The sequence below is a fragment of the Canis lupus genome, chromosome 20 (genome assembly GCF_003254725.2).
Source record: "Canis lupus dingo isolate Sandy chromosome 20, ASM325472v2, whole genome shotgun sequence".
Classification (NCBI taxonomy): Eukaryota; Metazoa; Chordata; class Mammalia; order Carnivora; family Canidae; genus Canis; species Canis lupus.
In genome coordinates this window covers 36,497,102-36,522,520 of record NC_064262.1, presented here as the reverse complement: position 1 = coordinate 36,522,520, position 25,419 = coordinate 36,497,102, and the positions used below count along the sequence as shown (strand labels likewise).

The window sequence follows — 25,419 nt, the reverse complement described above, 5'->3', positions numbered from 1 at the left end:
ACATTCTGTCTTGACCCACCACCCCCGATCCTGGCCAGTAAGTGTCCAGTCTATACATCTCCTGAGCCAGGAAGCAAAAGGATGGGGAATCCTGTGGAAAGAACGCTTAGTTTGGAGCCTGGTCGTCCTGTTTCTGGAGTATATGATACAGAGTCAGTAATGCTACCTTGTTGAACTTCAACTTTGGCTTTTGTGAGATGGGATCGACAGTCCTAGTCCTGGCTGTTCCACATCAAGGTAGAGAGGAGCCTGTGGGACAGTGCATGTAAAGACACTTTGAGGACCCCAGATAGAAACCCCAATACATAAGAGGTTTGTTTCTGTTATTACTAGAAAGGGGCCACAACCTGGACAGGCTCTCCTGCAGGAAACTTCGGCAGCACCCCCAGCTATGCAGGCTCAGATCCTGCTGGCACTGCCATTGGTTGTCCTTTCTCTGTCTCCTGCCCACCTGCCTGTCTTTCCTGAACCCATGGGCATGGAGTATTTACCTGGCAGGGAGTGGGGGCATCATCTGGCCCTGGAGTAAGGTCCATGTTAGCAGAGAAAATGCTGCTGGGTGGGGCCAGACCATGGGGACCAGCATGAGGGACAGAGGTCAAGGTGACCACAGTGTGGGGATGGATAGGGGTCAGTCATGACAGCCCTCACAGGGGCTCTTCCAAATAGTCTATGAGGTTGGGAATTAGAGCCAAGTTACTTTTGACTCGCATTTTTATTGGTGTTGAATGTACCCCATCACCAGTGTTTACTGAATGATGCCCTATGTGATGATGTCATCTTCACATAGAACTCCTATTAAACAAAGCTGATAAGGACTCTCTCCTATGAGACTTCTGGTGGTTCCCCATTGCCTACAGGGAACCAATCCTGAATTTAGGATTTAAAGCCCCTCCTGGACTGACTAAGCTGCTTCTTTGTCCTCATCCCTTCATATTTCTACTCTTCTCTTTCACTACCTCCTGTGTACCTGTGTTGAGGTCCTCGGGAGGGTTGATTCAGGAGCTACGTGGGCTTGTTTGGCCAACCTCTCTGAGCCTCCACTTCCTCAGTTTCTGTATAATGAGGGCAGTAATGGTCTCTCCCTCCCCACTGATCCCCTGTAGTGAAGATGGGGGTAAGGCACTGGGCTGGACTCTGTCAGAGATACCTCATTGAGACCAGCTGAGATCAGGAGCATGTATATACACACACACACCTCTGTGTCTTGGTGTTCACCAAGTAGAGTGTCCTGGTGATTCAGAGGAGAGCAGAACTCTTTGTAGGGGGATGGGGGTAGCCAGGAAAAGCTGGGTCTTGATAGGTGAGCTAGAGTTTTAAGATGGGAGAGGGCTTCTCAGTTGAATGGAGTCCTGTGGACAGAGGCTCTGAGGGTTGAGGAATTGAGAAGATCAGAGCCAGAATACAAGGTGTTTGTTTCTAAGGTGAGAAAATGGAGTTGGAATAATCTGTGGAAGAAGGTTAGAAGGCCCCGAGTGCCGAACTGAGAGGCATTTGACCCTGGAGTGCTGAGGGCAGCAGTGAGAAGCCCTGTGGCTTTCTGAGCAGAACATCAGGATGAAGCCTGAAGTTAAGGGGAAGGCAAGCGCTCCTTAAAGACTCCAGCTACAACTCCTCCAGCTGCCTCAGTGGGTGAGGTGTGTGCACACTGGCCAGTGTAGATGGTGGTCGTGATGTCCAACTGGTGGGGAGATTCCCCACTGAGAAATTGCTTCTTACAAAGGACATAGACCTGGAGGGGAGATGCTCTGTGAGCCTGTAAATGATGAGGGGAAAGGTCAGGCTGATGATGAAAGCTGCTGTAGATGCTCTGTCTGGGCTGAAACACACTCCTTTCATGCTGCTGGGAGATCCCAGGAATCGCAAGCTTTCTATCCTGACACATTCTGGCCTCTTAAGGAAGGGCTCATTCTGTGTGCCTTGTATCCAAACTTTCCCACATGCCTGCTTGAAGAGGGGCATCATGGGAGAGATGGAGGTGTGCAAAGGAAAACATAAGACGTGCACAACATTGTCCATCCCTGAGAGGAGCCTCCAATCCGGCCGGTAAGTGGAAATGCATATATAACATAAATTCACATCTGGTTACTATGGTTACATTTTTCCAAACACTTGAAAAATTTTTCTATTTGGAAGTAATTTCAAACTACAGAAAAGTTACTAGAATAACATAGTGAACAATCCATGTACCCTTCACCTGATCTCCCTTATTAATATTCTATCTCATTTTCTTTGGCTTTTTTTTTTCACTTTTTAAAAATTTGAGTATAGTTGACACACAGTGTTACATTAGTTTCAGGTGTTCAACATAGTGATTTGACAAGTTCATACACTATGCTGCGCTCACCCCAAGTGTCCTTACCATCTGTCCCCATCCAGCACTATTACAGTATCATTGACTGTATTCCCTGTGCTGTACCTTGTATTCCCATGACTTATTCATTCCATAACTGGAAGCTTGTATCTCCCACTCCCCTTCACCCATGTTGTCCATCCCCTTCTCCTCTCCTCTAGAAACTATCAGTTAATTTGTTTATCTGTCTATAAGAGGTATGGACTGATATTTTAAAAACTATAATTTATTCCTATTTTTTATTATTTTGGAGTTCAAACTATCCTACCTTTAGCCAGTGTGAGATACTTCTTTGGCTCCTGTGACCTTATGGCATGCCCTTATCATGTTTTTGTTTTTAGTTTTTATTTATTTATTTTTGACACTTCCTTACTTGTTTCTTCCTGTACCTACTCTATCCTGTCCCTGGAATCATCCATTTTACCAAAGATTCCTGGTTCCTTTTAATTGAAATGGTATTAGAGACCACACTCTGGGTGTCAGGTGTGCTCATAACTACTGGGGTGCCTTTGCTTCCACATCTTTTTGACAGAGTTAGGAAATACATGCATTTATGTATATACACATACACATTCTTATATTTATATGTATGTATACACATATATACATATTTTCTAGCAATCGTGAATTCACACCAACACTTCCAATTCCAGTTCATCCCCAGAGGATTCTTCTAGTCTTCCTTTTTTTTGTCTTTCATGTTTCTATGTCCTTCCTTCCACATTGAGAAACCTGACTCCAAACAACATGGATATATTTGCTCATTCGTTAAGCCCTCTAATACATCTGAAATGGTTTTAGCATTCTTTTGTCCATAGCACTACAAAACACACAACCCCAGGAAGAATTTAGCATTTATTTGTAGTTCTTCCCTCACTTGGCCCTGTTCAAGGCCAAGAGCATGCAGTCAGGAGATCCTAAGCTACCTGAGCTACTTTTGTCTTTCTCTTCAGTATAGCTGTGATTCTTTTGAAATACAATCAGATTCATTTGTCTCAGTTCACTTCCACTTTAGAGATATTTCCCTCCATCCCATTCTTATTGATTTAATTTAAAAAATTGTAATGTGTAGACATTAACATGGTTCCAAAAGTCAAAACTGTAGAGAAAGGTATACTTAACGGTGTCCCTCCTATTTTGTCCCCTCCCCTCCACTTGTCTCCATTCTGCATTTTCTGCTTTATCCTTTGGATACACCTTGAAGTGTAATATGCATGTTTTTCTTATTTCCCTTTTCGTACATAAAGGGTAAAATACCATGTGCCTTTTGTTGAAGCCTTTCTTATATCTTCTTGTGATTGAATGCACCATAAATAGAATTCTACTCTGGAACAAGTAGGCTTCTGTCACATGTTGAGTTGTGATTTCTAGTCATTTGTAAAGAGTCAGATGGTTTCTACCAATAGATGTCTAAAATCAACTTTTGTAGTAGTGGCTATTATTTAGTCTCTTAGTAACAAGCTTCTAAAATAACGAATTCTCATGCAAAATGGAAAACTTTGTTCTTGATCTACTAAGGTTGATAGAAGATTCAGTGTACTTGGGTGGGATTTTTCTGGAGTTTGTCAAGGGTGGGAGTGGGTTATTTTTAACAGAGCAGAGAATGATATAGGATTGAAGGGGCGCTGGCTCATTGAGGTCACTCTGAGCCTGGGATCCCATGTGTCCTATGCTTTTCTCATTTCTGCTGGGATTATGTAGCCTAGGGCACACTCAGCTGTTTACAGTTTTCCTCCCTTAGTATTTGAGAAAGCTCCTCCAATTGCCTTTTTAATGCTTGGATTCAACAGCTAAATATTCTCTATTTTTCAACTTCACATTTGTCCAGTGCTTTGTGATTTCTATGGCATTGTCTTACTTAATCTCTGTGAAACAGTAGAACAAGTATTATGTCTGTTTTGCAGCTGAGGAAACCGAAGCTCAAAAGAGACAAGTGACAGAGCTGGGACTAGAACCCAGGTCTTCAGACAGAAAGCCCAGTATGCCCTAGGTCCATCACAAGGACCCCTTCTCCCACCCCTTTCCCTCCAACCTGTCTCAGAGCCAACAGGAGGAGATTTATGCTTGCAAATCTCAGTTCTGTCCAAATCAGCAAATGTTGTGTGCCTCCTGAGTATTAGGTCATTCAGAACGGTCTAAAATCAGTTCTGAGGGTTTACATTAACAACCTTGTTATCTGAACTTCTGCAATAGTGACTATTATTTGAAATAAATGGGCCATAAGCCAGGCATGATTTTTGTTTTCAGAAATTTTACTCATAATATGATTTTACCTGTGCATGTGTTACCATGTCTCAACAATCAAGAATGTGCAACAGTGATACAACCTGTTAGATAATAAAAAATATTAAAGCAAAATCCTTTCTTGTAAAACCCTTACGTTTTTCAGGTAACTCTTTTACTATCTTTGTAATCCTTTTCAAGAACTCAGATGAGATATGAATCTAGGAATAAGAATACTCTGTATTATAACCATGTAAATTTCATACTCCAAGATTAGAATCAAAACACAAAGATTTGTGCTTAGATACTTTTGGCAAACAATAGAAATGAGGCCCACATAATTGTTCTTTACAATGTATATAAGAAAAACAGATGACATGGTATATTTTCATGTTGACACGTGAACCTCCAGGGTCTCCACTTCATCCTTCAGAGATGTCATTGTGGATTGGGTATGACTTTTTCACAGTTAAAATTAATTTGGTGAACCTACCCAGAACTATGTGTGTCCTGTATCTCAGGAAGCCTGGCAGGCCTAGCAGCCCCAAATCATCCTGAGGATATGGTTTGCCTGAGCAGCAAGTCATTGCCTGTGATGGCCCTTCCTGAGTGAGAGAGGAAGTTATTCTCCCTTGGAGGAAAGGCCCCTGGGTGAGGAGTGCAGAAAACATCTCTGAGTCTTAATCAGCTTTGGTTCACCCTGCAAACCCCCTGAAGTCAGCTCCTCTACAGGCTGAGCCCAGAATGCCCTGCAGCCCTGCCCCTCCTCACTTCCCAGAGGGGGAAGATGGGGATGGATCAGCCCTAATATAGCCAAGGGCAGCTTCTGGGGCATCCAAAGTGTGGGTGATGGGGGAGGATGGCACCTTGGGGAGGATTCTTGTTCTCTGAAGCATCAGCATCCCTAGACTTTCAAGTGTCTGTTCAGCCCTTTGACAGCCCAGGGTGGAGAGGGAGAAGAGGGGTTGGCTTTATGTAAGCACATCATTTTCCTCTTAATCGCTTGGGTTGGGTTGGGTTAAAGAGGTCCCTGATAGGGACATGTGCCAGCTTTAGGCTGGAAGGAAGGCAGAAGGAAGGCAGATGCAACCTCCGTCAGAATCTGGGGCTGTGTGCACAGAAGCTGTGCTGCCTGTCATCTCATCTGCTTCCTTAGCAGCTTTTTAATCGTATTTAGGAAATCCAGAACTCATGTAACTTGGCTCCTATAGCCATTCATGGTTGGAAATGCAGATGGTTTCTTGTATGTGAAAATTGGGTAATCATCCACCTGACTCCCAGGCTTGCCTGAGCAAATGTGGGATTCTATATGTATGTGTAGATGGAGGATTGCAGACATGAAAGGTGAAGTAAACAACAAGCAGTTGGGAACATTTACGGGTCTGCCAAAGCCTTTCCAGGGCAGGTGTTCCCATAAATGGGCAACAAATTGTACTGCCTCTTTGTTTCCTACAGGGAAGAATTTTGGGGAGAGATCATGGCTTGAAGCGAGGGTTACAGATGACAATAGTGCTTTGCCAGTGCTCTGTTTCCTGTGTGGGAAGGGAGAACTGGGCTGTAAGGTGGGTCTGCCCTGACCCTGTCCACTGCTTTGGCTGGAACCTGCAGGTGCTGCTATGGGCACCTGCTCCCTTTCCTGGCTCTGTTTGGACATGAAGGTCAGGAATGCTATGTTTGGCAGAAAGTACTGAAGAAGCTCTAAACTTGGTGTGTGCTCTCTTTGACCACAGTATAGCCCTGTCGGGTCCTGTCTCTTTGAAGTGTGATGCCAGCTATTCGAGGAGGCTCTGCGGGGTTAGGTGGGACATGTCTGAGTTCAGGCTAATTTTGAGGATGTCAGGAGGCCTGCCATCACAGTATGTGGCATTGTAGGTCTGGGCTTCTTGGGATTGTTCGTTTTCTAAGAGATAGCACATGTGTGTTGGTGTGGTCTCTGCAGCTCTGACACTCACAATCTCGCTTAAGAAGACACTCTCCTCTGTCCTGTCCACGTGTGTGGCCTCTGTTGCTGTGCTCATGTGGCCATACTCAGTGCCGTGTGTCTTGCCACAAGACTGTTGTGCAGCAGGGCAGATGGCTCCTGGTCCAGGTCCCCAAGGATGTCCTGACATGTGCTTGTTCTCTCTACCTCCCTCAGAGAATTCTCAAAGGAAAGAGAGAAGGCTAAAGCCCGGGGAGATTTCCAGAAGCTCCGGGAGAAGCAGCAGCTGGAGGAGGATCTAAAGGGCTACTTGGATTGGATCACCCAAGCAGAAGACATTGATCCTGAGAACGAGGAAGAAGGAGGAGAGGAAAGCAAACGAAACAGTATGTAACACCTTCCCACTCCTGACCAGAGAGAGCTCGGAGGTGATTCAGGCACCCACCAGGCAGAGACGTTTCTCCCCCTGACCCAGACTGTGAGACAGGTGGCCTCCTCTCAGCTGCCTGGTTTCTTCTCTCTGCCCAGCAGAGAGGACCAGTGCTTTGTTACTGACTCTGAGATCCTGCCCAAAGTTTGGATTTTAGATTGAGGAGGACGAGTTGCATTCACTTGTTGGGAATTTTAAGGTTGAGGAAGGTTTTAAGGTTGAGGAGGGTGAGTCGCATTCACTCGTTGGGAATTCATGGAGCCCCTTCTGCGAGGGCACCAGCTATGGTGAGATGCATGTTGACCCTGCAGCATGGGGGGTGCAGGGAAGCTGTGGCTCCTTCCCTGCAAAGTGAGTTGTGTTACTGGATGAGAACTTGAAGACCAGGGTCCCTCTCCATTCTCCTGCCATCTGACATGGCTCCCACCTGTGCTTCACGTGGGAAGCCAGATGCTTAGCCCATCAAGGGCTGGGAAGAAACCAGTTCAGCAGCCTGGGCAGGGTAAGGAGGCATGTGAGTCAGTGTGGCTTCTTGGAGCTCACTCCCCTGGTATCCCGTCCTGGCACCAGGTCCCTCAAGCACTTTCTGCAGCTGTGGGCCCAATGCCCACCAACCCCTGGAGTTCGTTGCCATGAACCAACCAACGTTTCTCTCTTACCACTTTTACTCTTCTTGGGCCACCTGTGCCTCAGGTAAAAGGAGTAATTGAAATTCAGCAGTAGATTTGACTGAGATGCTTGTGGTTTGTTTCAAATCTAGAATAGTTGATGGTAAAGACCAAGAATCTATCTCAAAGGCATGCATCCCTTGAGGCCTGGAGAACCCAGGTGGGCCCCACCTCATAGAAGATGCTGGTTGAGCACCCCCCACCCTCAGCAAGATGCCCCACCCCTAAGATGTTGTGTGGTCACTCCTTCATTCAGCAAGGCGGGTACTATTTGCTGGGGGCACTCCTGAGATCGAGGGGATGTGGTTTGCTCCTTCTGGGGGAAGTGCAGGCCTATGCATGCTAAGATGCAGCCCAAGGGGCCAGACATGCAGGTGGTGAGGGGCAGCAGGTTGTGCGCTTGGTGCTGAGGGGGTGATGACTGGCTTTGGGGCTCCAGCAAGGACCTATGGGACATTGGCCCCGATCCTGGAAGGATTGATGGGTCTGAGGTTAGTCAGTGTCAGGAGAAACATCTTGAGCCACAGCAGAGGTGTGAGGAGGAAACAGGGGTTGGTTCATTCCTTTGGCTTGATTAGGGGAAATGGGGCAGGGAGGTTGGGTGGGTGAGGCCAGTTTGTGCTGTCTCTGTAGGCAGCTGATCATGCAAGTGGAGGCTGAGCAGCCCATGGTTGAGATGGCCTTTTGGTTACTTCTAGCTGGGGACTCTGGGTCTGCGCTTCCACTGGGAGTGTGGGTTTCCTGTTGTCACAGATGCAAATGATTGACTCAGTCCTGTGTGCTCCTGGGGATCCAGCAGGGTGCGGACTCCTCCCTGCTGCTTCCCAGTGTCCCTGATGCTGCTCCCTCGGGGAAGAGACTGGGGACTCATTTCCTGAACATCAGGAAGTTGCTGGAGGATTTCTAGAGCTGCTTTTGTATGCTGATTCTGAGATTGGAGTTCATATGGGGGGGCATTCCTTCTAGTTCCAAACTTGGGGATGTCCTCTAGGACACTGGGTCTGAGAAGGGTGTCTGTGTCTTCAGAGCACTTGAGTCTGAATCCCCATGGTCTTCTTGCTGCTTCCGTACCTACAGTATGGCTGGCAACAGGCCGTACCTGCAGCATGGGGGATGCCTACCACACGCTCTCCCTCTTCGTTTGCAGACTGCAGCTTTGGCGCTGACCTGGAGAGGTCTGCCGGCCTGTCCTCCCTCTCAGAACGTTCATGTTGTGTGTAAGCCAGCGCAAGTATTGGCCCTTCTCCCGAGCACAACACCCTCCTTTGCCAGTTGAGATGTGTCCAGGGGGGAGCTGCGTGTGCCTTTCAGGCTGGTGTCTTTTCATCTCTTTATTGCCCCAGCTTTGGAAATGGACAGGGGTCCCCATTAGTGCTGCCAGCATCAGGTGTGGTGGTTCTGTGGTTTGAGGAGTGGGCATTTTTGCTGGACTCGAGGCAATGTCTTCTGATAGTCCTGAGAGCCCTCGTTCACTCTGTTGTAGCCCAGTACTTCCTGTGGCCTGCCACCATGTGTAAAGGACCTGGCTACATGATGACAAAATCAGTGCCTCTGCCTTTGGAAACCTAGCTGTGGAGGGAAGACAGAGAAGTGGTGCCTTAGCATATAATGGAATGGGCAAGCTGGCCCTGTGATCAGGGGCCAGCCATCTGCTGTGGGAGCCCCAAAGGGCACAGTGTAGCAGCCTGGGGGGAATGCAAGGGGAGGCTCCCTGGAAGAGGTGGTGTTCCTGCTAAGGTCCAGAGAGAAGCACCCTGTGGCTTCAAAAGGTGGGGAGAGCGGAGTACTTCTTAGACTGAGGAAATGGTACAAACAAGGTACAAAAGGCTGTAAATGTTCCAAACCCTTAAGTGCATTGCTTAGTAGTATAATCAAGGAAAGAAATAAGCACTCTTTATAAGCTGTAAATCCTTGGAATTCACTTTGCAATCAGGACGCCTAACTCAGGAAGGCTGGGTTGTGTCTCCAGAACGCTTGCTCTGTGGTTTTTGCTGTGCACAGTGCTGTGTGACTCAACCTGGGGCACCAGCTTTGACATCCAGTCCAGAGGAGTACGCGCTTCTGTGGGCCACTCTTGCTCTGCATCAGAGTCCTTTTGCCAGGTGCTGGGGTTTCCAGATGCCTGGAGCACTGATGATTAGGGTCTGAAATAAAGACCTTGATTCAAGGCTGTGGGAACCAGATAGGGATTTAACTGACTTAAGATGAGAGCCTCAGGTCTCCTCCCAATGAGGAAGTGGGCTTTCCTGCATATATTGCTGGTAGCCCAGACCTTTTTGGAGATGGAGAGCTGCTAGGGTTTCCCTGGGACATCCTGTGGTTGCTGGCCATTTTATTCCTGTCACAGGGAGAAACCCCAGGGAGAGAGGGTTTTCACAAAGCCTGTATTGTCCCCCTCACCAGCTAACAGTGGTTCACTTACCACCTGCACATGCCAGGTCTCTGGTCTGTCACCTGGTAGCAAGCAGTGTAGTGTGGGCATTGCCAGTGCCTGCGTGCTCCCTGGGTGTGTAAGATCCAGGCCCTCAGACTTAACACCTCAGCCCTGCTCCTCTGTTTTTCTTGGGAAAGGGGATGGGGCACTCCCTAGGGATCCTGGCTTTTATCCATATTGCCTTGTGATGTTTATACCATTGACTGTGGTTTTCAGCTGGGTCCTGGTTGGAACTGGGGCAGGTTCCTTCCAGACATGGGGGAGTTAAGTGACAATGTGACAGGAAGCCCTTGCAATAGCCAAGCCTCAGGCATCAGGTGCCATTAATAATAGACGTCATGAGCCTTGGAGGTAGAGGCTAGACAGCATGTTGATGCCCCTTGTCTGGAATTGGCTGAGATTGAGTTTTGTGACTTGGAATTTGGACTTGAGTCTGCCCAATGTCTCTGAGTCCCCATTTCCCTGTCTGTAAGAAAGGGATAAAGAGATCATGGGGTTGTTGTGAGCATTAAGGTTTGATAACTGGCAGGAGTCACTATAACGATAGAGGAGTACTTGCTATTGCTGCTGTCATCAGACTACAGTATAACTTGACCTAAACAGAATAATTCTTGCAGATTCTGCTAGACCTCTAACCATCCTCAGGCTAAGGACCTCCTTAAGACCACATTCCTTCACTTTCCTGTTCAGAGACTGTAAAGTTCTAAAGTATTGATGGAAAATAAACCTGTTCACCAGTCATGTTTGAGATACCAAAGCCTGGCTCTCTGGCTCAATGTCCACGTGTGGTTTGTTGATGCTTGCCGTCAGAGAGCAGATGTCAAATCGAGTGCTTGGAGATGCACACACATTATTATTTCTCTCTGATCCACTAAAATGTCACTCTCTGCGTCCGTGGTACCCAACTCTGGCTGTACATGACAGCCAGCTGGGGAGCACCAACACGTCCTGGTGCTGTACCCCCATCCTGACGAAGACCTGTTTGTCTGCAGTGGGACCCAGCCATGCACGGCTTTGTCTGCTACTCACTGGAGGTGCTGGGTGAAGCTGGGCTTGGGAACTCCTTAACCCTATCACACTGAATATCCCGCTGATTCAGGCTTTCACTTGAAAAAGGACAGAAGGAGAAGCAGTCTGGGCTGTAACTGGGCTGTCTGGTGGCTCTAGCTTTGTGCATTCATGGAATATTTTAAATGTCCGTTCTATAAATTTTGCTGTTAGGAAGCTGGTGTTACATGGTTAATTGAATGGACCAAATTCCCTTGGAAGTTAAGCATTTGGGACATTTTCAAGGATAATTTATTTAACTTTTTGCTGAGCTTCAAATTTCTTAAGAAACCCTGCCAAATCTCAAAGTGATTTTTTAGACGTATGCAGCTGCTTCTGTGTTAACAATGGCGTTTTTCTAGGGCCATTAAAATCTGGAAGCCTAAAATTCTATTTTAAACTCTTCTCATTGTCAGTGATTAGTCTTTTTTTAAGGGAAAAAAAAAGGCATTAAAAATAATGAAATCGTTTTAAAGGGAGCTCATTCTAAAATTCTGGCCAGAAAAGCAGGGCTGTTTTACTGTGGAACTATTAATGATCAATAATATCTGTAAGTGGGGCTACATGGTGTCCACAGGGAGATCTCTTCCTTGGAGCTCCTAAAGACTGCCCCTGCCCCTCCCGTTGGGGCTCTGCTTCTCCCCGCCCCCGGTGTCTTGCGTGCAGGGGTGCCACAGCTGTCCCCTCCCTTCCGCATGTGCTTCTCAGGTGCCCTTTACGGAGATGTTTGATTTGGGTGTGGGTAGGGAACCAGGGATGGCATAGATGTTTATTGCAAGCACACGGCACAGAAGTTTATTGGTCCTGTTTCAAAGCTTGTGTCTTTAAAATATGACTTATAAAACTGCTTTCATCACAGTTAAACTACCTCAGGATGCAAATTCAAAATGGAAAATACTCATTTGAAAGCTGTAAAGCAAACAGCAGTTAGAGGTACATATGGTAAACATGCGTCAGAAGGGTTGCCCTCTCTCTCTGGAGAGGGTGCTGGAAGTGCCTTTGACAAGAAAAGCCACCAGGGGTGAGCCCAGCGGTGGGGGCAGCTGGGAGACACCCCCGCCCCCACTGGGGTGTCACAGGGACCTGATGCCTGCCGTGGGTGGGTCTCCTAAGAGCTGGTGGGAGACAGACTCAAGGATGGTTGCCCCAGCATGGACATGAGGAAAAGGCTCTCCAGCCAGGATTGTAGAGTCCAAGTCAGGGTTGCGTGTGTTTGTTTTTAATATATTTTAATTGCAAAGGTAATATTTGCTCATTGCCAAGAATTCATATGATATCAAAGTGTATGAAGTATGAGAGAACCATACTGGGCAGTTGGGGGCCTGTTCTTTCAGACCTCACCTGTGCATGTGAGAACATATGTCCCAAACATAATTATCCAGCTCAGGGGTGCCTGAGTGGCTCAGTCAGCTAAGCGTCTGCCTTTGGCTTAGGTCATGATCCCTGGGTCCTGGGATCTGCTCAGCGAGAAGCCTGCTTGTCCCTCTCCTTCTGCCCTTCACCCCCACTCATGCTCTCTCTCTGCTCTCTCTCAAATAAATAAGATCTTAAAAAAAAAAAAAAAGATTATCCTGCTCAGATGGTTTAGTAACTTGCCTTTCTCACTGAATCATGTGCCATAGACATTTTAAAAAGCATTTTGGCTATTTTCACTAAATTGCCATTATAAAGCTGCCACAATGGACTATATCCTCTCTAGCCCTTGGACCTTTATAGCAGTTGTCAGAGGTGTGTTTCTACACTCATTTGTGTGATGGTCTGGTTAATGTCTTCCTCGCAGGGAGAGTGGGGCTGAGGGAGAGGAGGAACAGGGTCTGTTTCTGTTCTCCATTGTGTGGCTGGCACCCAGCATGGTCCTTGCCACACATAGGAGTTTCTTAGTGCTTATTTGTTCAACAAAAGAATGCAGAATAAGAACATCTCACATTTATCAAGTGCTTCCTGTGTGTCAGACGCTGTTCTGAGGGCAGGGGGTGCACTAATCCATTATTCCTCACAGGGCCCTGGGAGACAAGAGCTTGACAGATGGGGAAATTGAAACATGAAGAGGTTAAGTGGCTTCCTAGGGTCACGTGTCCATCAAAGTGGCCAAGCTGGGATTTGAACCCAGGTTCTGCTAGTCTGCAGACGAGCCACCACTAATCCCCACATACGTATGCGCCTGTATTTGCACATGCATGTTCACATTCTTGTGGGAGAAAGTACCAGAAAGGAACTTGCTGGGTCGGAGAGGATACCCATTTTAGAAACGTGTCCTGCCATTGGTACCCATTGGTATTCCCGCCAGTCATGCGTGCAGGTACCTGTTTCCTCGTGTCCTTGCCCACTCAGCTTTCCTTCTGCTTACCCCCACTGTCCCTGCAGCTCCCCTTCTGGGCACACGGCCCCACCCTGCAGTTGAGCACCCCCCAGCTAATATCATGATATCCTATCCCAGAGCCAGAGGGAGCTGGAGACCCTAGAACTCTTTTTCTTGTGACCTAGTGGCCACAGGGGAGTTAGACTCGTAATGGTTGGTCATACCTTGCCAATGCTTATGTTACCGTATTTACTGTTTACCACTTGCTAAGGTAAGCAAAGCCTTAGCGAAATCAGGTAACCTGTCGTGGTCATCCAGTCAGGTCATCAAGTGGCCGGACTGAGATTAGACTTGGGCTGTCCAAGTCCAGAGCTCACCTTTTCAACTCCCATGTGTCCTCCCCACATAGCAATAGTGGCCAGGCTTGCCCAGCTGGTCAGTGCCCTGGACTGCTGACAGCTGCTGAACGCCCTCTTGGTGGAGTGGCCAACCCCTAGGAAGCTTTGTCTCTGGTGGATTGGTTATTTAGGACAGGTTCTTAGAGACATGTGCCTGGTGTCCTAGCTGTAGAAAGTGCACCTCCCCTCTACCAGTCAGACCCCGAGCTGTGGATGTCCACTGTCCACCAGGGAGGAGGACAGCTCGGGTTTCAAGGATCAGAGCCCAGGGATCTGGCCTCCTCCCGGGTCCTCTGGCTCTGTTTGCGTTGCTCCTGCTGCCCTCTACCGAACCTTAATGACATTGCCTGTGTTCCACCTGAAGGAGTCACAGTGGCGGACCTGCTAAAAGAGGATAAGAAGAAAAGGAAGTTTTGCTGCTTTCGACAACGCAGGGCTAAGGATCACGGTAAATGACTGAGGTTGAACTTCCCGTTGGGAGACTCCTCTCCCAGGGCTTCTGGAGCTTTCTCCTTGCACATAGGCCTGGTGTGAAGTGCATGTGCCCGTGTGGTGTGTTTTTGTAAGATGCCTATGTTTCAACTGCTTGATTCCTTTGAGCCTTGGTCATGTTGTTTTCTTCTTGTCTTTACCCCAAATGTGTGGTTTTGCCAAGACAGCATTGCAGTTTCCTTTTTGTTTGAACTATACCTTTTAAAGAAGCAGCTGAACTCACTCAGAACATTTATTTAATTCAGCATGAATGTTCTTAGATTGGAAGACAGACTTCTTAAACATTTTTCCCCAATGATCCTTTTTCATCTAAACTGTTTAGAAATTCCAATGATGTTATTTGATTGATTTTGATTTTTCTAGGTTGCATTTTTCAAATGGCCTGCTGGTTTTTCACCCTCTGGCTGGTTTGCCCAGGACATACTAAAGCTAGTAGTGCCAGTTTCAAGAATGAAGTTAAAAATATACTTCTAGGATACCAAGATTTGGGGGGCACTTGCCTTTGTGAGCAGGAATGCAGAAAGGGCTCATGTGGGGCACAGTTAATGTTCAAGCTGTGCTGGAAAAAAGAATGCTAAACGTAGACCATCACTGGAAACCCTGAGGTCAGTGTCAGGACCATCTGCATGCAGAGCAGTTGATACAGACAGCTGGCATCCTGTCCTGCCTGCCAAGCCTTCACTGTAGTCTTAGAGCAGTGCAAAGTGTTGCCTGTGCACACCACACGATTTATCTAGTTATCGCCACTGAGGTCGGCCCTGGTTGGGATGACTCTGGAGGAAAAGTCTGTTTGAGTGTAAATAGGCACACAAAGCCAACTGCCAAGGGAGCAGAGGGGACACAATGCACTATTTTCTTGGTAGTAGCCTCTGCCATTATGGGAATGCTGAGCTCATAGGCTACAGAAATGGGAATAAGCCATGGGTGGTTGGACCAAAAGCTTTTGACATAGACGAGGACAGAGAGTATCAGCCTCCAGAGAACAGCACATGGTGGTCCTGAGAAGAAAAGGAACCTGCATGGGGGTGGGCAGCCAGTTCCGGGGCAGAGCTGGGGCCAGCTCCCATAGGGTTAGTAGTTTACAGAAGCTTATGAAGAAGAGCTGGCCTTGATGCAGCCTCTGGAGGCCTCTGCAGGAAGGATGGACTTCAGGTAAGCAGGAAATGATGTCACTGACAAAAGATAAAAATATTATCAAAGACTGAGGACCTGGGCTCTGGGCAGGTTACCATAAGATGAAGAGTGGTTTGTCCCCAGAAGAGAAGAGACCTCTCCTTGGGCATGTAGGTGCTCATCCTCCTGAGCAGGAGTTTGCACCCTGTGATTTTTCAGGGATGTTTTGTTGGCTTTCTGAGGTATGCAGGGAAAGGAGGAAGCCTTATTTTCAGGAAACTTTGTGTTTTGAGTGGGTGAGGTCTTTAATTGACTGAGATACCCGCAGAGCCTGAAGAAGACCCCTGATGATGCTGGCAGGGCAGGACCCTCGCATGGATGCCATGCTCCACACGTCATTAGTCATACAGGAATAATTATTGTCAGGGCATCGTTCTTGCTTTAGACACAGAAACCTTGGTCTGGCCTTGACCCACATTCCCCAAGAAGAGACTGGCTTCTTTACAGCAACCAGAGTCTGTTACCCTGTGACAGCTAAGCGTGTCACCACTAGCAAGCACAGGCAAATTCCTTCAGGGGATGTCATGGCACTGCTCATGCCTGTCATGAAAATAAGATTAAAAAAAAAAAAACCATAAGATCTTGTCTTCGGATCCCCTGTTCCCAAGGAAGGCAACCATGACTGCCACTGCTCAGTTGTCCAACCTCATGCCCCCGCCCATTGGAAGGAAGGTGTGAGAAGGTTCAGGCTATTTAGGTGTGGAGGCAGATTCTGAAAGGCATCCCTGACTATGCAAGAGAGTTTGTTCTGTGGAGAAACAAGGGGGCGAGGCTCCGAGAAGCCCAGGACATCAGTGAAGGAGGCTGTTTGGTGTGCCAGGCTGGAGGAGGAGGCTGGGGTGCTCTGCACTCACTTGGCATGGGTCCCAGGGCTCCTGCGGCTGGCTGATGACTCTCGAGGGGTGCTCCCTTCCCCAGTGGCTCTGCCTGGAGGTGACCTGGGAACGCTTCTGCTGGGCAGACTTCCACATTCGTGGCAGCACTCCGGAGGGGCAGTGGGCAGGGGCTTCATAATACTGCTCCTTTCCTGCTCTCTTTGCAGAGCTGGGGGAGTGCGAGGAAAACCCCCTTGGTGATGGTGGTAAAACCAGACAGCCTGTAGGTGTTTCCTCTTTATAGCAGTTCAAGCAGGTCAGAGGTAAATGGGTCTTACAGATGATATCACCCAACAGCTCATGTTCTAGATTAGCCAACTAAGCCCAAGGAGGAAGAGGGAAAAGACTTGTCCCCACATTACCAGTGACAAAGACCCAGCTTCTCTGACATTCCTTCTTGTGTCTTTTGACCTGAGCAGCCTGTATCACTGAAGGAAGTACGTTGGAGAGTTTGCTGTACCTGTTACTGGTGAACATAATTTTGAGGCTGCCTACTTGAACCCACATACAGACTCATTCACCGTGTGTGTGTGTGTGTGTGTGTGTTGGATTCCCTCTGAACTCCCAAGCCAGGCAGATTTGGTTGAAAAGTATGTTGTTCTGGATAGTGTATACAGAGGAATGTTTATGTGTTGGTGAAAATGCTAGTTAGTTGTGCTGGCCTGAGAAATAGCGAATTTCCCTGGTTTATTTCGTGTGGCATTGCCCATAATGGCATCCAGACCCCAGCAGCAGATCTTAGAAGCAATGTGGCACACCATCCACAGAGGACTCTCCAAGAGGGGCACCCCACCTGCAGAGGCCAGGGTGGCTTTTGTCTGCAGTCCAGGGCCCGCAGGGCTGCTGTCTGGCATCATCTCCTCATTGGCAGCAGCCCTCGGGTCCTATGCTCAGCACGCCCACATCGAAGCCTCGGGGTCTGCCCTGAAGCTCTTCTCGGGGATCCTGGTGCCTGGAGTAGCTTGCAAAGCAGTGGCCCTGAGCTTCCTAGGTTTTCAGCAGGCAAATTGCAGTGCAAGTCAGCATCCCATTCTAGGCACAGGCTTATCCTAATGCCTGGTTTCACCCAGATCCTGGAAATAGTTTTATAACTTATATTTTTAAGAAATGAAAACTTGCCCAACAGAGTTCTGAAAATTCCCTGGAATGTGTGAGGGAAAGGATTTACAGCTCCTCTGCATGCAGATGGCCCCTTGGCTTGCTTCTGCCTGTAGATGACATGCTGGAACTGAGAGGATGGTCTCTGCCTGCACCCCTAGTTAGCCTCACTACTTGTCAGCAGTTACCGTTGAATCTGTGCTGAAAGGGATAGAGTGCCTCGCCCTGAACGGGGCAGCTGTGATGCTGTGGCAGCCAGTTAGGGAAAGGGCATGTGTTCCAGGAATCTTCCCCAGGGGTTTACTTAAACATAGATTTTCATAAAGTCCCAATAGTCACCACAGCACATTGATCTTCGTTCTGTCTCTCTCTCTCTCTCTCCTGGGCTCACATCCTGGAGGTGGTCTGCTTGTATACCAGGTTTCTGGAGGTTAATTAGGTCAGCAGGACAGCAAACCAAAGCTGATGAATTATTGTCTTGCTTGGCTTTTGGAACTCTTAGTGTGTGGCCTTTTAAGGATATACCAATATATACCAATGTGTACCAGTATTTAAGTATATTAAGTATAATTGTAAGGGCATACCAATATGCATATCAACATATACCGGTATCAAAACGTATCCCAGGATGTTTAAGCATACACCACAAGCATGGCCAGGTGGGAAGCAGGAGAGCTTTCTCACACCTGGCTGTGTGTCTCGAAGCCAGTTGGTCAAGTCTCTCATCTGAAATCACAGAGATGCTTCATGTGATCTCAGAGGCCCCCTTGTAGTTCTAACAGTCTGTGACCCTCCTGTCTTGATTGTAAAAACATCTATGAAGTCCCACTGGGGCTAAGTGAAATGAAACTCATATCAATGTTTTAACATGAAAAATAATGCCCGGTACAAGTGAAGGGTGAAATGTTTATGTACAAATGAGCTTTTGCCCACTGGGCCTACTGTCTGCATACTTTGGAGAAAGGAAAATCTCCCCTGTGCCTGGGAGGGAGAGGCTGGAGCAGAGAAGAAAGGCTGCCAGGGCCCCATCAGAGCCTGGTGCCTCTGCTCAGGTGATCACGGTCCGATTCCGGGACCAGCTGAGGTCACCCAATTCTAGCATAGTCACTGTGCTCTTCATCTGCCTCCCTCTCACCGCCACCTCAGCTCTGGCTGATGTCATTCTGGAATAGCTTATTTATTATGGGTCTGTGGCACTCTTGGTGTCCAACAATTATGACGGAGAAGTTGCTATCTCTACAGCAGGTGAAGTCATACGGAGATGGCTCCTTCAAGATAGAAGAGATACAAACCAAGAGTGGTGGCCAAAGCTGACTCAGGAGTGTGGAAGATTGTTCACACTAGGTGTGAACTAGTGGACGAGTAGACGAGAACACTCGTCTTTGTGCACGAGTGGAAGTAGTCAGGGCAAAGGGCCTGGGTTTTGCACGGAGTGTCGCTTTGTTTCCAGGGAGCAACATGAGAGCTTTCCTGAGGTGACAGCTACCACGTATGAGCCCCACCAACTGCCCAACACTGTGGACCCACATAGGATGACCCAGGACTATGGGAAAATCCCCCCGCCCCCACCATGTGTTGTATCTCACTTCCGCCCACCTGAGAGTCTGCTCTTAGCCACCGTCCTGCCTCATCTGAAGGATGGAGTCTGCCTGGGGCCAAGGAAACTTCTCTCCATCAGCGCAGCCCTGACACTGTGCCACACCATTAACCTCTCTTAGTTTTTTTTTTTTTTTTCAATTTTTATTTATTTATGATAGTTACAGAGAGAGAGAGAGAGAGAGAGAGAGAGAGAGAGGCAGAGACATAGGCAGAGGGAGAAGCAGGCTCCATGCACCGGGAGCCTGATGTGGGATTCGATCCTGGGTCTCCAGGATCGCGCCCTGGGCCAAAGGCAGGCGCCAAACCGCTGTGCCACCCAGGGATCCCCCTCTCTTAGTTTCTGTGTGGGGGGTTCACCTTTATTTCCTATCTTTCCTTCCACTTGGTTCTCCTGTCCAGGGAGTAACTGGTTCATTTCATTCACTAGTAGCTGGCACAGAGCCAGAAATGCAAAGTGCCCCCCTTCCCTTAGGCAGCATGTAATTTATCTGTTTTGATCAGATTGTTGGAAAAAAGAAGCTTTAGCAATGACATGCAGCAACTGTACTGTTCTCGTAATGGGACACGGCCCCAGAGGGTAAGAAGCCACCAAGATTTAGCCTATTCCAAAGAAGTTTGCTCTTTTGGAAATAATAATTACAGTTCTAGGATGATCAGTAGTAGGACCCTGAAGCATTAAACTGAGAGGTGGAAGGTGGAAGGTGGCCCTTGAGAGTGTGGAGTTGGCATCCCTACTCTCCACATTGGATATTGCAGCCTGCAGAGCGGTAGGACTGGACACAGCACAGTCAAACCCTAACTGGGGCTTATGGACCACCCCCTCTCCTGCCCTGTGTCATGCTGCTCTCGACATCAATCCCCTGAGTTAGGAGTGACAGTAACTACCAAGAAAAGTATTGCACAGAGATGACTCACGGTCATATTTGTAGGAGTCTCCCACTGTGATTTTCTTTGTCACCGAAGAGAAGGGTGACCTAGGGGAGGAGCTCATAGCAACGAGCTTCATTGAATTTTATAATGTTTTCATCTTTTCAAGTCAGAGCACAAATCAGTCACGGAGAAGAGAATTGCATGACCAGCTTCGTGCGTCTATTGAGTGTGTGTCTTTATGGAGCTTTTGTTAAAGGTTTTTCTGTGGTTGGATTGTGTGCGTTTTTTGGTTTGTTTATTTTTATCTTTTTTTTTTTTTTTTTTTTTTGCATGGAGTAGTAAAAAGTGAATCAAAGTTTGTAGTTGGTTTCTTTTGACTTAGTTGAGGAAGAAAGATGATTCTAAGAGAATCTCAGTAGTGTGATGTGGGTCTGTAATTTTGCTTATTTTGCTTTTGCTGCCTTTGCCTAAATGCTCCCAGACGTGGCTATGGAACTCCTACCTGAGCAGGCTCAGTTCCTGGGTGCCCACAGAAGGAAAAGGACTGTTTCTCAGTCCTCTGGGCCCACCTTCATCCTTGTTATTCACAGCGTCCCTTGCCCGAGCAGGGCCTGCGGGCACACAGCCACACCACAAAGCTCATCAACCCGGCTCCTTTGCCCTCTGTGCCTGGGCTGGCCTCAGAGCCTCCACCACGGCACTCCAGCAATACACCAGTTTTTGCAGATCGAAGCAGAGGTGTCCTGGCTAAGAGCCATATCGGCAGAGTCCACAGGGGGAAGGCCTTCCTATTGATGCCACAATGTCTATGAAGACAGTTGCTATAGTTCAAAATGATGCATCAGGGTAAAGAAGTGCATGTGCTTGGGTGAATCTCCCACATTTCTGTCTTCAGTGACCCCCTCTCTCCTAAACCCCAGAGCAGAATTAGCCATTGCTCACTGTGTGCTTCCAGAGCTCCTTGCGTGGACCCCTGAAGTGACTCTTTTCATAGATAATTGAAATCAGTTGGTTTTTCCAGGGCAGGTGTAGTGCTTCATGTGCCCTGCATCTCCTTAAATACATCTTACGCTGCTTACAGGGTTGAATCAGGTGTCTGAGAACTAATGCCCACATCCCAGATGATGGTTCCCTGGGCCTCCCAGCACCATGGGTGCATTTCTATATTCCCTCTACTTCCTCTGCTCAGGATCCAGCTGTAGAAGAGTGAGACATGCCCAGAGACCCTGGTGACACTGAGATCACCGATCACCGTCAACTTTGCCTTCTGACCACTGGTTGGGAGAAAACCTTACTACCTGTAAGACTGTACTGCCTTTGTGCTCTGGTTCTGGCTGCTTTGGTAAGAGCCTTCTGCACACTGGCTTCACAAGCTCAGTGGAACTTAGACATCTGATAAATTAATTGTGAGCAGAGTTCTTAAATTTTTAAAAAGATTTTGTGCTTGATACCTTCATGTCCTCCAGCATCCAAGATCTCTTCTCCTTTACTATTTTTAAGATAAGAATTCATGTATGAAGTACTGGTCTAGTCACAGACTTTCTAGGCAACACCAGTTGGGGCCAGCAAAGATGTCACTGTAGCTGAGTTGTGTGGCCTCTCAGTGCACTCCCGGAAGTCCAGAAGATAAGCTGGTGTCAGGCACAGCAACTGGATTCAGTTTGGCTCCTGGGCTTTTCTTGGGAAGTGTCTGGATGGACAGGGTTTCCTCCTGATGGGGAGGGGAGGGGCGCTGTATGGTCTATCTCAGCAGGTCAGCAGATCATGGAAGCAAAGACCCCCCTGCCATGGGGGTGCCTGGCCTCTCCCCCTTCCCGGCCCTCCTCCTGGGCTGCCAGAGGGTCTGCCTGGAGGCAGCAGTCTGCATCCGGCCCACTCCTGGGCACGCAGCACCTCCGGCGTGCCGGCTAAAGCCTTGTCTTCTCCCTGCAGCCAGCATGCCCACCAGCGAGACCGAGTCGGTGAACACAGAGAACGTAAGTGGCGGAGGCGAGAATCCAGGCGGCTGTGGGAGTCTCTGGTGAGTGTGGAGGCCGCCTGCCCTGCTGCCCCCTACTGTCTTCTTAGAGGAGCACCTGCGGGGAAGGCATCCCGGGGCATAGCCTCAGATGCACAAGGGGTGGGTGGACTCACCCTGGACCCCTGGGTCCCCCCTCCCTTCCCCTCCCAGGCCCCCAGGCCCCCCAGCATGTCACATGCCTCTTCCCCCAGAGCAGCCCGCCCTGCGTCCTGCCCAGGCGGAGCCTGCTGCGGGGCGGGCCAGGTAACCCGGCAATTCCACTGTGTCCACTAGGTGCTGGTGGAAAAGAAGAGGCACGGCCAAGGCTGGGCCCTCTGGGTGTCGGCGGTGGGGGTAACAGGCCTGATTTTCCTCACAGTCTGGTGTTGGCATCAGTGCTTTGACAAAGAGCTTGTATGGCAGAGTGGCTGACAGGATGTGCTGCATATTTAAGTTTTCCTTCCCTGGCGGGTTCTCCCGACCCCCCCGCGTAGTGGCTGCACAACAAGAGCCCGCCCTCCTTTGCTCACGGCACTTGTTTCTGGAGCCCACACCACCCTCTCCTAACGGTGGAAGGTGCCACCACATTCACCCTGTTGGTTTCTGTCTAGATGACCTGGCCCCCAGCAGGGACCAGCAGTGTGCAATGTGCAGAGTACGGCCTGCTTTGGAGAGTCCATGCAATTTTGTTTCAGTTGCTTCCTGCTGATATCCCTTAGGTCTTATCTCTGTAAAGTAGAGGTGGTATTCTTAAAAAATTTTGATCTTCTTGGCAGCGATTCTCACAAGTGACATGTCTTGGTCAGAAGTTTTAAGAAGTGAATTTGCCTCCGTTGTTTTGCTCTGCCCTCCCTACAGCATTGTGAAGTAGGCAGGGGGATGGATTTGTCTTCCTCATTTTACAGATGAGAACACTGAAGCTGCTGCTGAAGGTGTGCTGCTTGCCAGAACCCATGCAGTTTAGTGGATAGCAGAGCTAGGACTCCTAGTCCAGTGCTCCCTCTGCTATAGCAGCAGCAGATGCTGCTGCTGAGTGGCTGAGATGGAGCAGGGGAGGCCCCACTGACTTCACTCGGGGGAAGTGGGGTCAGGGGAGAAGAACCCCTGGCATCACGGCCTGTGACTGGGCTGTGCAGGGCCGCTGGCTAAGAGTCTTCTCTTGCCTGAACCCTGGAGGATGTCAGCCTGGCCCACCTGGCCCTAGCAGTACCTCGCCTCCTGCTCTGCTCTCACCCCTGCTGTCTCACTGGGGGTGCTGGGGATGCTGATCCCAGGCTTCTGTGCATGGCTTTTCTGATCTCTCAGCTGACATGACGGGGAGAGTATGCTCGAGTCTTTCTAACAGAAATCCTATTCTTTTTGTCTTTCTTTTAGCCAAGCCATCTCAAAATCCAAACTCAGGTCAGTATCTTCTATTTTTTCTTAAGCCTATGTGTTTGGTGTTCTACTTTCTAACTTCTCAATTATACATGGAGTTGCTCTGACTTGATTTTTACTTTATCCTTGGGTTAGGATGTTCATATTTGAAGATCAGTTGTCCAGTAAATATTAAGCACCTGCCTTGAAGAGCAGCATAGTAGGTGCTGAAGATCTTGCCCTCAAACAAACCAGTGAGATGCAATAACGAACAATTTCTTGTCGCTAATCAACCCTTCATATTCCTTCCCAGAGTAATTTCTCAGAGATACTTCGTGTCACTTTTCTGTTTATAAGTTTCCTGTGAGGGTGTCTGAGTGGCTCAGTAAGTCAAATGTCTGGCTCTTGGTTTCAGCTCAGGTTGTGATCTCAGGGTCCCAGGATTGAGCCCTGCATTGGCCTCTGTACTCAGCACACAGTCTGCTTCTCTTCCTCTCCGTCTACCCCTCCCACTCATGTGTTTTCTTTCTCTTTCTCTCTCTCTCTCTTTCTCTCTCTCTCTCTCTGTTTCTGTCTCTGTCTCAAATAAATAAATGTTTAAAAAATAAGTTTTCTGTGGAGGGAGTTCCAAGAAGTCTTCTGAGGGGCCAGTGATGATCTGTTCTTTGCTCTGGATGCAGGTTACATGTTTAGTTGGTAAAAGTTCATGGAACCATATACCTATGATTTGTGTACTTTTCCACATAAATGTTATTTTCAACTAAAAACAACATTTTACCACTATATACAAAAATTAACTTGAACTGTTCATGGGCATAAATGTAAAACCTAAATCTAAACATTCTAGAAGAAAACATTCAAAAGTTTTTGTGACCTTAGGTTGGGCAAAGATTTCTTGGATATAACACCCAAAAGACTGGCCATGTGAGTAGATAAGCTTCAGACCAGAAGAAAAAATTTTTGCAAAACGTTTGATAGAGGACTACTATCCACTATATAAAAAGAATAATAAATATGATATAAATAATAAGACAACAAAAAATGGTCAATAGATTTCAATAGGCAAGTCACCAAAAAAGATATGGATGGAAAATAAGCACATGAAATGAGCATTGGTCAGTAGGAAAATGCAAATCAAAAATCACAGTGAGACACCACCATGTACCTATTGACATTTTTTATGCCTATGAATCAAATTTTAAAATCTGACGGTACCAAGTTCTGACAAGGATGTGAAATCAGTGGGGATTCCCATACATTCCTCCATGTTGAATGGTACAGTCATTCTAAAAAAACAAATTGGCAGTTTCTTGAAAAGTTAAACATATATTTACCATATGACCTAGCAATTCTGCTTCTGAGATATTTATATAAAATGAAGATATATGTCTGCATGAGAAATTTTTATATAAGAGTTTATAGCAGCTTTGGATACAGTTGCTAAAAACTGTAAATCACTCCAATGTCCATCAGGTTGTGAATGGATAGACAAATTGTAGTTCATTCACTGATGGAATAATGCTCAGCAATAAGAAGGAAAAAACTGCTGATAGATACATCAACACAAATGAGTCTGGAAAGTATTCTTGCTATGTGAAAGAAGCCAGTCTCAAAAAAAACTCTGTATTGTATGATTATCTTTTTAGGACATTCTGGATAAAAGAAGCCAGTAGGGACAAAAAACAGATCAGTAGTTGTCAGGGGCTGAGGTGAGGAGGGTGGGTTAACTACTACAAAGAGCTGCGACAGAAGTCCTTTGAGTGATGGAAATTTTCTACCTCTTGATTGTGGTAGTGGTTACAAACCCTATTCCTAAATATTAATAGTTGCCATATGTCTATTGCATCTCAATCTGACTTTAAAACAATTGGAAGCCCTTCCATGACTCCCTGTTGCTAGAGGACATATAAATTCCTTCATAATTGGGCCCCCACCTCACTCTTTGGCCTGATCTTTTGACACGCCTCACACACTCCCCACTCTGTGGCTCTACTGGACTGCTCTTGGTTTTCACCATGCTCTGTTTCTTCCCGTCTCAGTCCCCTCGGCCACACAGTCCCCTCCGGGTGGGATGCCCTCCTATCTGCCCCCTGGTGAACTCTTACTCTGTTATCCAGAGCCAGCCCAAATCTCAGCTTTTCAGGGAGGCCTTTCCTGACTCTTGCAAAGAGCACTTAATGCTCC

General features: G+C 47.7%; 1 protein-coding gene across 19 annotated transcripts in view; it reads left to right on the top strand.

Moving 5' to 3' along the window:
* CACNA1D (calcium voltage-gated channel subunit alpha1 D) overlaps window positions 1-25,419 on the top strand; it is a 302,856-nt gene that overhangs the window by 187,008 nt on the left and 90,429 nt on the right. For 11 of the 19 annotated variants that reach the window (XM_025456187.3, XM_025456181.3, XM_025456178.3 and 8 more), the window contains 4 exons: window positions 6,714-6,883; window positions 21,813-21,900; window positions 22,174-22,233; window positions 23,254-23,280. In XM_025456187.3, coding sequence (XP_025311972.3) covers window positions 6,714-6,883; window positions 21,813-21,900; window positions 22,174-22,233; window positions 23,254-23,280 — 345 coding nt within the window. The remainder of the gene's footprint in view (window positions 1-6,713; window positions 6,884-21,812; window positions 21,901-22,173; window positions 22,234-23,253; window positions 23,281-25,419) is intronic. The other 8 variants (XM_025456183.3, XM_025456197.3, XM_025456196.3 and 5 more) reach the window with 1 other exon arrangement.